This window comes from the organism of the source record quoted next, unplaced genomic scaffold (assembly GCF_019419815.1).
Source record: "Pyrus x bretschneideri cultivar Hongxiangsu unplaced genomic scaffold, Pyrus_bretschneideri_v1 Contig32, whole genome shotgun sequence".
In the NCBI taxonomy this organism is placed as follows: domain Eukaryota; kingdom Viridiplantae; phylum Streptophyta; class Magnoliopsida; order Rosales; family Rosaceae; genus Pyrus; species Pyrus x bretschneideri.
Genome location: NW_025999635.1, coordinates 2,422,049 through 2,436,414, shown reverse-complemented (window position 1 = coordinate 2,436,414; position 14,366 = coordinate 2,422,049). Strand labels below are relative to the sequence as shown.

Genomic DNA, 14,366 nt, shown 5'->3' with positions numbered 1-14,366 from the left:
TTGTGAACTTATTGGTGAATACTGAGGCAGCTGAGCTTGGAAAATTCGCTCACGCATGACGCAACCCTGCAATCTTATCTTATTGATGGCTGTTTTTTTCGGTCAATATTGCTGGCTTTGCTGAAGTTGGTTTTCCACCACATGCTCCTTCTGTCGTTACTTCCTTTATGTGGTTGCTTACAGAGATACACCAGGAATATCATTGTCAATATTTACAAATTGGGTTTTAGGCTTATTTTCTATTGAGCCCTTCACTTTGTCTATGGGCATACACTCCTGGTATTCCTTTGCAGTCCAATAACTAAAATGATTCAACTACCCCAAACGTACAACCACAACCAGCATGATATATGCTCCCCCGTTGATCTTCCACCACGTGTCATATTCTACAATGGTCTCTACTTTTCTTCTCTTTGAAAATCCTCTTATCGAACCAGATATTACCGAGATTACCACGTGTCATAATATAATTAGTTGAATACTTCCTTCTCCTCCGTCCTTCTCCTATAACATCCGGAACCACAAAACACCACCACAATTACAGAACTGCCACCGTATTCTCAATGTACCCACCGCACCAAAATCAGAATCAATTAGCAGCCATGGCAAGCAATTACCAACAATTTGAACACTCACAAAATCCGAATTTAGTTAAGAGACAATAAGATTAATCCAAGGTGTTTTTCTTATCAGTTATTAGGATTATCCAAGGTATTTTTCTTATCAGTTTAGATCTATTGATCATATTACCAGCTTAGCTTATTTCCATTTCTGGTTGATAAGTCAACCTATTTTTGTATGAATGTTTGTCATTTTCAATTACCAATTATGCCTGTGATGAAATATTTTGCTCAAAGTCCTAACTACTGATAATGTTCATCACTTTATTTATTATTTTTAGAAGCATTCAAAATTTTAATTTTTGTATTATAAATAGACACAACGCTCAAAATTTAAATTTATTTAATAAAAATAAATGAAACAATTGAGTATTACCCGCACTTGATAATGGTCACCTAATGGCAAGCTGAAAATAGATGACGACAGGGGCCGAACTTCTGAGAACATTGAATTGCAAAAGTACAACTCAGCAACTTATATGATAAACACTCCTCTAGAAATATGAGGAATGCTTGGTTCTTTCAAGGTTGAGGAGGAACTCATCCTCAAATTCACTTAATAGCTGATTTATAAATTAAATTTATGTTTATAATCAAAATTGTTATACTATAAATCTTTCTATAAATGCTATTTATAAAAAAAGTCAATTAAAATTAAAAGGGAATTGTTATTGGCACTCTAAAAATCACATTCTACACTCCAAACTTTCTATATTTGGAAATAAAAATAGACTTGTGAGGAGTGTAGAATGAGATTTTTGAAATGCCAATAATACTTCCCAATTAAAATTGTTTAGTCAATTAATTGTATTAAATAGATAGTTCTTAATATTTCTACTGAATTCGTCTATTTATTTTCACACAGTTCGATGACTCAACAAACTTATATTTTGATGACTTTTCGCAGAGATAATTTTACAAAGTGCAATATAATATAATCATTTTAATTATAAGTATGAATTTCTGTAAACCAGTCCCTATAATAAATTGAAGAGAGACTCCTCTCTCTTCCTCATTCGTTAACGAGCAAAATTAATTCCTAGGAACGTATAGGATATAGAAGTCAATTCTTCATATATGTCCTACGTCACAGATGATTGACCACCACTTTCTTTAAACACAATGAGACAGATGCATCATGATAGTTCATGCTATAATACATGATCAATGAAAGCAGTTTAAAAACAACATATGGGTTTTAGTTTAAAAAACAAACAATTTATAATGATAAAATGCGATTAACCAAGCCATCCATAGATTGCTACGAAGAGTCACCTTCTTTGAGGCAAAGATTTGCCTTTTCCATTAACTCTAAGGCTCTCTCTTTGATCTCTTCCCCTTCTTTCTCAACCATCAGTCTTCTACTTGTTCTTTCAACCTCACCTCTCTCAATTCCATGCTCCAACTGCAGCCCTACCTTCTAAACATCACTCACATTTCTTGCATTCACCATTTGTTGACTAAAGAATGGCATGCAAATCATAGGGATCCTCTCACTGATGCTATCTATTGTAGAATTCCAACCATTGTGAGTCCAAAAGGCTCCGACTGCCGGGTGGGCCAGCACTTGTTTTTTGTGGAGCCCATTTCACAATGTAAGCTCTCCCGTTCAACGATTCTAAAACCTCATTAGGCAACACTTTAAGACAGTCCAACTCTTGAATTAATTCGGGTCGAACCACCGACAAAAAGGGTTGGCCACTATCGGCCAACCCCCAAGCAATCTCCAAAAATTGAGCTTGATCTATCTGGGCAACGCTGCCAAAGCTAACATAAGCAACAGATTTTGGCGCTTGAGTGTTCAGCCATGAAATGCAACTCTGGTCTTGTGTCAATGAACTACTTGAAGAGGATACTGTACGGCAACACTTGTGAAATGGACCTATTGGGAAAATGGAAACAATGGGCAGGTGTGCTTGGCTGATCGTGTCTAGAGCATGTCCTTCAAGATCTTCAAGTGTATTTAAGATGAGTCCATAAGAAGACTTTGGTTCATTAGTCGACGACCATTTGATAAAGTTTCTCAGGATCGCAATTGGGACTCGTTGGCAGGTCTTTAACTTTGATAGGTGACAATTCTGTCACTAGCTCTTCTAGTCGAGAATCTAATCATTGCCAAGATAATAGAAAGCCAAATGTAAGTTGTTCAAGTATTTGTACATTCACTCATGTTTATAACACGTGAATGAGTAACACTATGTAACAATGGTGAGTAAAAAGGCACTTTGTATTATTAGGCTTTGTCGGATTAATTATTCCGGTAAAACTAAATGCACTATCTGTGTGGAATAATCAGTAGGAACAAGTATCAACGCCTTAAACTTTTACCAACCTCATTCTATGCCACCGATATCAGTATAGAGCTATTTTCTTGTAACCAACATAGAAAGAAAGAAGCATATATCCGATGTACCTTGTATTGGAAAGTATCCTTTTTCTTTGAGAAGAGGAAACGCAGCATAAAAAACCAAGGTAGTGGCGCACACGGTCTCTAACATGATCCTCGGAAGCTTAAAGCTTTCCGCAAGGGATCGAGTGCAGTGAAAGTTAGGTATCGGAGATCAAGCAAGCAACCGGGTCCTCTGAATTAACATCATCCGATAACAATCCAGCCAGGCATACTTTGAAAGGCTCGACACATTTAGCATTGAGACAAGAAAGAATAACGTTGACATCCTTCGTGGTCACCTCGGTTTCGGATGAGTCAACAGGGATTGAATGGTGAGTAAAGTTTGGGTTTCGGGTTGAAGGGTTGAGGGAGTTGAAGCGGGTGTAAATAATAGTTATTGAGAAGCCTTTGGAGTGTAGAACGTCGGCCAATTCTAGCATAGAATTTATGCGGCTTTGAAACTGCAGCGGGAAGAGGATCACTCTCCTGCCTTTGCTTTGCTCCATTTTTGATCGAGAATGTTTGACTAGTCAGCTTATGAATTTCATATATGCACTATTATTATAGGGTCAGCGGAAACTCTGTTTTTTACGCTCAGGACACATGTTTCACGAAAAGTAAGGAAAAAAAAAAAAAAAACTCCCGTTCCAGGACTGTTGACTTTGTAATAAGGAGTGCAATTTAATTAAGTTAGGCATTTTAGATAAAGTAGTTTTGTGATTGACATTACTTTTTATTTTGTAACTTGAAATTTAAAATCGATATAACATGTTTTTGAGTTTGTACACTATCGATCATTCTGATCATTTTATAAAAAAAATCTCAGTCAAAGAAATATTAAAATGATAAAAATACCCTTAATTTAATAAATAATTTACCAAAGTGATTTGAAAAAAAATTGAGGACACTTTTGTCATTTTACCTTATTGAAAGAACATTTTTCACAGAATGACCAAAATGATTGACGATAGACAAACTTAATAACTAGTTTTATCGATTTTAAATCTCAGCGACCAAAATAAAGGAGTTATGCCAATATATGGTACCAATTTGATTAAAAAACCATTATGTTGTTGGCACGTTTGATTATCCAATATTAATACTGACAACCACGTCACACGATTATGATTTATATTGCTATATGTCAGCTTACTTAAAAATAATAGACATTCATTATTTTATGACAATTGGAGACTTTGATCATAGATTTAAACATTTATATAATTAAAAATAATAAGAGATCGATATCTAAATCCAACTATGAAAGATAGATGTATATATAATAGGTTTATGTCAGTTCGCAAGAGATATGAGAATGAGATGTGTTTATTGGAAGACATCTTTTTAGATGGGTGCTTTACTCTCTGGCGTTCTTTCATCACTTCAGACTTCATCTTTTGATAATTAATTATATATTAATTATCAATTAATTAGCATACGCTAAAGCTCAAAACTCAAGCATGGCCAGAGCTATCTAGTCCCGGGCCCATCCTGACCATTGTGTAAGAAATTTCTAACGGCTTTAAGCTTGCAATTGTAGAACCATGAGACATAAGAAAGAAAATGAATTGTCTTCGTGAAGAAGTTGAGTTGAAGATGAGGTTTTAAAATCGACTTTATTTCTAAAGCAACATAATCAACTATTATTTGCGGCCCTCCTCTCTGTACTTTTTCTGTCAAACAAATTTTTTTATTCTCTTTATTAAATTTAATGGATCATTCAATTTTGTGAAAAATTCTGGCTCTATCACTGAACCCAAGGTTTGAGCCCAATATTACCCTTCAAGGTTCATCACTTCAGTCATTTTCTAATAGGGACAAAGTCTTATAAAGTGAGAAGACCTTTGATGACCAATGTGGAACAATGTAGAATGAAGATTTCTACTCAAAAATTTCTAACAGTTTGTTTGCAAAGGTGGCGGATTCCATTGCTAAGCCCAGTAGTTTACTGTTTATTAGTAAGTACATTACTCGTGAGCATGTTTATTAGTATGCATAAATTTTTTACTCGAGGTTATGTATTTGATCATGAATCGTGTTTTGTATAGAGAAAAAGATAATCAACCATTTGTAAGCGGGCAAGAGAAAAAAAAAAAAAAAAGTGGAAGAATTCTGAAGAACATGATAAAGATGATGGATTACCATTTTCAAAACCAAACGATTTTTAAGGATAAAATATGATTAACCAAGTCATCTAAGGATTGGTACGAAGAGCCACCTTCTTTGAGGGAAAGATTTGCCTTTTCCATCAACTTTAAGGCTCTCTCTTTGATCTCTTCCCCTTCTTTCTCAACCATTAGTCTTCTAATTGTTCTTTCAACCTCACCTCTCTCAATCCCATGCTCCAACTGCAACCCTACCTTCCAAACATCGCTCACAAATCTTGCATCCACCATTTGATCACTGAAATATGGCGTACAAATCATAGGTACGCCTTCACAAATGCTCTCCAATGTAGAATTCCAACCACAATGAGTCCAAAAGGCTCCGACTGCTGGGTGGGCCAACACTTCTTTTTGTGGAGCCCATTTCACGACATGAGCTCTTTCGTTCAACGCTTCTAAAAATCCATTCGGCAAGGCTTGATCATGCAACTCTGACTGTTGAACTAATCCGGGTCGAACCACCCACAAAAAGGGTTGGCCACTGTTGGCTAACCCCCAAGCAATCTCCAAAAATTGAGCGTGATCAATCCTTGCAGCGCTCCCAAAGCTAACATAAGCAACAGATTTTGGCGCTTGAGTGTTTAGCCATGAAATGCAACTTTGGTCTTGTGATTGTAAGCTAGTTGAAGAAGAAGAGGTTGTAGGGCCGCACTTGTGAAATGGACCTAGTGAGAAAATTGGAATATTGGGGTAATATTCTTGGCGAATTGTGGCAAGTGCTTGTCCCTCAAGATCTTCAAACGTATTGAAGATGAGTCCATGAGAAGACTTGGGTTCATTTGTCATGTTGGTTATCAGTTGATAGAAATCTTCAGGGTCGCAATTGGGCATCATTGGTAGATCCTTAACTTTGATAGGTGAAAGCTCCGTCACTGGCTCTTCTAGTCGAGAATCTAATTGTCAAAATAAAAAGCCAAATATAAGGTTCCTAGTAAGTATATATATTTTGCCCTTTAATGCATATCCTAAAATGCTAATTTATGAGGAGGTGGATTAAGGCATAAAAATGCAAACCTGGCTATGAAGAAGAATCACTTTGAAGTTTTTTTTCCTAAGAAGCACCTGAGTTTTTAATAATGTTTTGACATGTTTATAATAAAAGTACATATTGCATAATCTCTTACGGACAAAGAAAAAAAGTGCTACGTATAAAAAGAATTTAAAACGAGTCATTAGTTTCGCTGTGGTGTTTTCAATCTACTCATATTGCATTTATTAGTAACAACGAAGAGATAACAAGGCATTTGATGATAGGGTTTTGTTGGCTTGAGATTGTACCTGATATTGGTAGGTAACCCTTTTCCTTGAGCTGTGGAAATGCAGCATAAATAGCGAAGGAAGCTGCACCCCCTGTTCTTAACAGGATCCTCGGCAGCTTAAAGCTTTCTGCAACCGATCGAGTGAAGTTGAAGAGAGGATCCGAGATCAAGCATGCAATGGGGTCCTCCGAATTAATGTCGTCGGATAACAACCCGGACAAGCATTCTCTGAAAGGCTCAACACATTTAGCATTTAGAATAGAAAGAAGAACGGTGAAATCCTTGAATGAGACCTCGGTTTCTGTCAAGTCAACAGGGATTGAATGGTAGGTGAAGTATGGGTTTCGGGTTGAAGGACTGAGGGAGTTGAAGCTGGTGTGGAGGATGGCTATGGAGAAGCCTTTGGAATGCAGAATGTTGGCCAGTTCTAGCATAGGGTTTATGTGCCCTTGGAAGGGCAGAGGGAAGAGGATGACTCTCCTGCCTTTGCTTTGCTCCATTTTTGAATCGACAATCGTTTGGCTTGTGACCTGTGAACTTATTGGTGAATGCTGAGGCGGCTGAGCTTGAGATTGGGAAAATATAAAATATGGGAATTTTGCTCACGCATGACGCAACCCTGGAAACAGCAGGCTGGAATCTTATCTTATTGATCGCTCTGTTGGTGCTGTTTTTTCCCTAAATCCCGCGTGTCCACCACCTTCACCTTTTGTCGTTACCTCTTTCGTGTTATTGCTTACAAAGATACACAAGGAATATCATTGTCTCTATTTACCAATTGGGTTTTGGGCTTATTTTTCTACTGGGAACAATTTGAACACACACAAAAAAAATCCGAATTAAGTTTTAATTATATTAATCCAATGTGTTTTTCTCATCGATTGTTAAGATTTTTCCAATGTGTTTTTCTTATCAGTTTAGGTCTATTGACCATATTTTTACAAGGCAACCTATCAAGATATTGTCATTCCTATACTTCTCTTTTGAGTTTGCTAATTCATAAAATAAAATTGCATGAAAAATGGTACAAACTTACTTTCTCACGTTGAGCGATCATTTTCTTGTTATGGTAAATGGGAAAACTCTATTACTAAGTTATGATTAAGAATTCCATTTTCTTTACTGCAAATATGGATCTTTGCATTGGAACACTTGAAAACCATTCGCAGTTTACTTCTCAGACAAGGCATCAGAAAATATTCAGAGGAGTTTCTGCTGATGGATAGCTAGGGTAAAACTAGTGGAAAAGCACATAGCGAGTAGAAGCATCCAAAGGAACAATATGCCAGTGTTTTTTTTTTAAACAAACAATATTATCTATATCAATGGGGAGGGGTATGCTTAGTCTCATAATAACCTAGCAATAAGATAGCTTAAATTCGTCTTTGCCGAAAATTAAACTTAAATGAAAAGGAATACCACTAAATCGTAGTATTAAGTGACAATGCGCCAGTATTTTGAATCAATTAAAAGTAGACAATTTAAGTATGATGACTGTTATGTGTATATATATTGATTGGATGCATTCGATGTGACGAAGAAACCCTCATTTTGTTGTTGTTATGGAGATTGATTTGATGCCCTATTGGAGGCTCCAAGACAACTTTCTCCCATGTTATTAAAACCATCATTATTATTCCAAAAAAAGAAAGAAAAAAAAATGACATCGTTTTTTTTTTTCTTTTCTTTTTTTGGTTTTCTAACTTGGATCAAAAGGTGGAGTGGGTTGAAGATTAAATTGAAACGTGCGGTCTGGATAGTAAGAACAAGGCTTTGCAGATTTGACTTCTAATGTTCGATTTGGGTCCGTAGGGATGGGCTGGTCTGGTAGTTGGACCTTATAATTTCTCCAAATGTTGGGTGTAGGACAGTGCCGGCCCTAACCAAGGGCAACTAGGGTGACCGCTTGGGGCTCCAAGAACTTGTTGGAAATTTTAGAGATATGGATGCTACTTCTCTTATAACAATTAATGTATTAGTATATGATAATTTTCATTGCTATAATTAGACCAAAAAAAAAAAAAAAAAAAAACGTATAAAATTATAGAAAATACTTATCTTTTAGAGTGTAGAAACCGCTCTTCGCTGATGCTTCATTACAACATTGTAGTTTGAGGTGTGTGATAAGTCGATATTATACTATATATTTTACTCTAATTTTATTAATTTATTGGTTATTTTGGAGTGATTCAAATTGAAAGAGGTTCATGAGTCTTTCAAGATGATTTATCAAAGTTTCAGATTTTTCTATTTAGCTATTTGACCGTGGCAATGAAATAAAGGCTCAGCGAGCAGCTTTGCCAGATTGACGTTTATGGACATTTTGGGTATTTTGGAGGTCAAGATGGCATATTTTGAGGAACATTTATTCTGAGGATTTATAGGGGGCGTCTTCAGCTTTCAAAAGAGACCTTTTGGGATCGAGTTTATTTGTAAGTCAAAAATCTGATTTTCTGAGAAGTCCAAATTTTAGTTCAAATAGGAAACCTTTTATTTTCTGGTTTATTATTTTATTATGTTTCCTAGTTTTACTCTAAGACCTTTTAGGGCTTTATTTTGTAGTAGGTTAATAAAGATACTTAGCCATTACGGTTTTGGAGAGAAAGAGGAGGAGACACATTACTTAGCTTTTGACGATTCAAGTTTATTTTCAAGGTGTTTTCTATCATTATTTTTAATAATATTTTGCTTTATGATTGTTCATAAGTAATTTCTTTTGTTAGGGCGAAGCCTTAAACCTTAACAATACTATGTAATTTCTTTTCAATTTATGTGACATCTCACATCGCCCAAGGGAGTGATCCTTATATGTATATTCCTATCCCTACCTAGCACGAGGCCTTTTGGGAGCTCATTGGCTTCGGGTTCCGTAGGAACTACGAAGTTAAACGAGAAAAGGGCTAGAGCAATCTGATGACGGGTGACCCACTGGAAAGTTGCTCGTGAGTTCCCAAAAACAAAGCCGTGAGGGCATGGTTGGGGCCCAAAGCGGACAATATCGTGCTACAGTGGTGGAGCAGGCCCGGGAAGTGATCCGCCCCGGGCTGGGATGTGACAATTTGGTATCAGAGCCTAACCCTGGCCGTGGTGTGCCGACGAGGACGTCGGGCCCTTAAGGGGGGTGGATTGTGACATCCCACATCGCCCAGGGGAGTGATCCTTATATGTATATTCCTATCCCTACCTAGCACGAGGCCTTTTGGGAGCTCACTGGCTTCGGGTTCCGTAGGAACTACGAAGTTAAGCGAGAAAAGGGCCAGAACAATCCCATGATGGGTGACCCACTGGGAAGTTGCTCATGAGTTCCCAAAAACAAAACCGTGAGGGTGTGGTCGAGACCCAAAGCGGACAATATCGTGCTACGGTGGTGGAGCGGGCCCGGGAAGTGATCCGCCCCGAGCCGGGATGTGACAATTTACTTATGATATTATGCATGCATGTTTTGAATTATTAATCACCGTTTTAAACTATTTAAGTGTCTTAGTGATTCGCGACCAATAGGATATTTAGAAAAGTAATTTGATGCAATTTTGGTCGGAAGGTTCCCTAAAATTGTTGTTGGCTTCTTGTGTTTAATAATTGTAATTTCACTTAGGATGAACACTACGTCTTAAGGATTGCAGGGTTTTTCAAAGGGTTTTCATAAAACTTAATGAGTCTGTCATGTTCATATTCGATCCGAACGTCCAGACAGGTTGTATGTTAGAGATACGTTCTATATTGGAGGTTCCAAGTAGGATATATATTAGGAAAACCTAACCTTCGAAATATGTAAGCAGTAATTCATAAGCAATTGGAAGAATTATATATGATTGTTAAAGTGACAGCGGAACCCTAATGTTTCTTTAAATTAATTTTCTTTAAATTGGTTTCTAGTTGATTTCTTTATTTATTTATTTATTAAATTTTTTTTTATTATTTTAAATTCTAAAATCAACATTTTTCAAACTTTGTTTTAAATAATGAATTAAAAATTGGTTTTAAACACAAATTATTCATTCAATCCATGTGAAAAACGACGTTGCTTGAGTCGTTTATACTACAACTACCTTGTTCTCTTGCAAGTATTTTTACGTGTTTTTATCCCTATTTATACAGATGGTAAAAATCATATCAACGTGTTAGACATTGCCGTTATGAGTTGATTTCCCCCATTGAAGACAATGTCTTGGTATAGCAGATTATAGAACCCTTATAAGTGTTTACTTGCAGTATTCAGGTCAGGTGAACATCTTCATTTTTCCTTTTAGTGTAAATTTCTAAACATATATATATATATATATATATATATATATGGAATTGCTTTGATACTCCAAAATTCTCATTTTGCACTTGAAACTTTCTATATCTAGAAAGAAAGATACACTTGTCAAAAGTGCATAATGAAATTTTTGGAGTCGAATAACAATGTGTGTGTGTGTGTGTATATATATATATATATGCAAAGGGATCCCCATTTTTTTCAAAAAATGGGTATTAGGTGTAGGGCTTACTCCATATCGAACTTCAATGATCTGAACCGTCTATTTTGTAAGTCTCGATTCATAGATCATCCTTGCAAAAATTGAATTCAATCGAAAATCATTTGCCTATTTAATTATCAAGATAAAATTTCATTATTTCTTATATAACAAAGTATTCGTTAATTTAACCCAATTAAATGTCTTAAACATCTCCGATTTGGCTAATATTTTACAAGGATAATCTATGAGGTGCAACTTGAAAAATAAACAGTTTGGATCATTAAAGTTTGATGTAGTGTGGATCCTACAACTAATCCTCATTTTTATTAAAAAAAAAAAAAATGGGCATCCCTTTCCTTAAAAATTTCCTATATATATAAAGGGTAATGCTAAGAAGATTAAATTTTGAAACTAAATGATGTGTCACCAATAAGAAATAAGCACATTAATTAACACTGAAGTAATAATCCACTCATCAACAACCACATCATTTAGTTTACAAAATTTTATTTAAGAATTTAGTCTCACTAACATTACTCATATATAAAACTATCACAAGGAGACATTGGCCGATGAATGAGAACTCGAAGAGCTTATTATTATAATAAATTTCTAAACATATTACCCCCAACGTTAGGATATAAGGAAAATATCAGTTTTTGTTTAAGAAGGAAAACTGATATTAGGACATGGTATGGTGCACATGATCGATTGACTAACAATATTAGACTATGTAGTATAAAGCCAACGTTATAATGCATCAGTTTTGATTTCCAGTAAAACTGAAATTAGGAATGAGATTAAAATGATCAATAGTCACTTAGTACTACAGTCTAGTGATATTCTTTTTCATTTGTAAGTGAAAGATCTTAGATTTGATTCTTGCCAAATGTGATTTGAACCACATTATTACTAACACATTGTGAGGCTAAGCTCTCCTTTTTACTCTTAGTGTAGATGATAACATTTGTTCAAAAAAAAAAAAAAAAATTATAATGATTAGATTGTTACGAAGAGCCACCTTATTTGAGGCAATGATTTGCCTTCTCCATCAACTTTTAAGGCTCTCTCTTTGATCTATTCCCCTTCTTTCTCAACCATCAGTCTTCTAATTGTTCTTTCAACCTCACCTCTCTCTCTCAATCCCATGCTCCAACTGCACCTCTCTTGAAAGTTGGCTGTTCCTTTAATTGTTATTTACTATTCTAAGTTTCATTTTCAAGTTTAAATAAAGTGTACTTGAGATAGGTCGACAGGGATTGAATGGTAAGTGAAGTGTGGGTTTAGGGTTGAAGGGTTGAGGTGGCTGAAGCGGGTGTGAATAATGAATAATAGTTATGGAGAAGCTTTTGGAGTGTAGAACGTTGGCCAGTGTAACATAGAAGTGATGTGGCCTTGAAACGGCAGTGGGAAGAGGATCACTCTCCTGCCTTTGCTGTGCTCCATTATTGTATCGAGAATGTCTTTTTGGATATAACATGAATTTATAAATGTGTTTGTTATCTTGTAATCATAAGATTTTATGAAATGATATATCTATGAATGTTTGAAGTAAGTGCAAACTGAAAGGGCTAATAAAGGAATGCTGTCATAGTATTACGGGGTTAAAAGACATCGAGTGTGCACCTATAACAATATGGTATATGATGGTCGTGATTTGTTAATCTGTATTGTCGACCATTACTATTTAGTGATTGTGCTTGGTAAAATCAGCACTGGGCATTCATTACTTTTTAGCATGAATCTGGTGCTGGATGGCCATACCAGTTCTAAGGGATCATTGTGCTTGGTTAAGCCGATATATGCGCGATCATTGCCTCATCAGTAAGCTCTGAGGATTTGTGCTTGGTTAAGCCGCCATGGGCGACTACTACCTGCTTGGTTACTTGAGTGGGTTGAGGACTTGCGGGCCTCGTACAAACTGTGTCGCTCTAGGTCCATTCTTTTGTTACATGTATGACAGAAATGATTGAGTACTTGTGTGGGTCAATCATGACAAGTCAGTTGAATGCCAGTGTGGATTCATTTGAGATTTCCAGTGATATTTTCGTATATGTACAAATAATTTATGAAATGATGTTTTTAAACTGAGATTGTTTGATTTTTAATCATATATTTTTACTTATACAAGCTTTGCAGCTTACTAGGTTTTGTCACAAGCTTTACACCTTTTCACGATGTAAAGTTGTTTTTGTAGAGTAACTAGTGGTTGGATTTTTGAGCATATAATTTGGATTAATTTAATTCTAATAATTAAAAATGTAGTTGAAATAAATAAATAAATATGATAGGCAATCCCAATTTTATATCTAGTTTGTTGTAAATCGATAAAGCAACAATGAAGATGGTGAATAGTCAAGTAAAATCGATAAAGCAAAATTTTCATACTCTTTCAAATAAGAAATGTTAAGGAGATTATCTTTAAGTGGATTTTTCATAAACTCTCCGTCACCTCACATTTTTAACATAATATTTTATAATATTAGGACAAAAATTATGTCAAAGACATAACATGCTGAAAAGTCATTAGAGAGTTATATTTTTAGAAGTCCGCTTACCATTTCTCTTTCCAAATTAGGCAATATTACCTACTTCAACATAAGTAGGCAAAGCGGGCCCACAACCTCTTTTATTGTAAACTATTCTATGTGGTCCCCAAACTGGGTTTATATATTATTTATCTTTTTGATGAATAACAAATAAATATGTGAAAGAAAATAATATAACACTGTTTTGTCTACTTAGTTTGCTTAATCCGTTGAAGTAACAAATTTTTTCCATAAGATAAATGAGTGGATAACATGCCACATAAGCTAGTACAGTACAATTTTGCCTATTTTCTTGCTCACACCGTAGATAGATGCACTTATGCTTCTTATTTCATTCTACTCATATGTGAGGCTAAACTTACCTCCTCCCTTTTAGAGTATATAATATCATATGTTCAAAAAAAAACAAAAAAACAAAAAAAAAACCACCAACTATCCCTCTCTACCGTTATACCACCCACCTGAAGATCATTCTGTTATTTCATTCTACTCAAGGCTAAGCTTACTCCTTCCCTTTTAGTGTAGATAATATCATATGTTCAAAAAATAAAAATAAAAAAAATAAAAGAAAAGAAAAAACCACCTACTATCCCTCTCTACCGTTATACCACCCACCTGAAAATCATTCCATTTTAACTTACCTCTTTGATCCTATAATATATATACCTTTTTCTTTTTCTTACCTATATGGAGAGTCTCACTTTTGAGAGATTCTTTTTAGCATTTCTCATAAATTAATGAGTAGAGAGATTTCTCAGTGTGCCTGGAATACAGGACAAGACACCACATATCATAATATAATTGGAGAGACATTTGAAAAAAAAAAAAATCTTCAATTTTAGAATAACATGTGGTGTTCCATCTAATGCTTTTTGCACACTAAAAAATCTCTCCAATGAGTAATGTTAAGTAAACTAATTT

At 35.3% G+C, this 14,366-nt stretch overlaps 1 protein-coding gene and 1 pseudogene across 1 annotated transcript; both read right to left on the bottom strand.

Moving 5' to 3' along the window:
* Positions 1 to 1,839: 1,839 nt before the first annotated feature.
* Positions 1,840 to 3,633, bottom strand: LOC103936139 (annotated as a pseudogene).
* Positions 3,634 to 5,126: 1,493 nt separating this feature from the next.
* LOC103936148 (UDP-glycosyltransferase 76F1-like) lies at positions 5,127 to 7,039 on the bottom strand. The gene is made up of 2 exons (XM_009345992.3): positions 6,453 to 7,039; positions 5,127 to 6,067 (listed from the first exon to the last, which is right to left on the bottom strand). Exons 1-2 carry the CDS (start codon positions 6,931 to 6,933, stop codon positions 5,157 to 5,159), a joined length of 1,392 nt encoding a protein of 463 aa, XP_009344267.2. The 5' UTR covers positions 6,934 to 7,039; the 3' UTR covers positions 5,127 to 5,156.
* Positions 7,040 to 14,366: the final 7,327 nt, after the last annotated feature.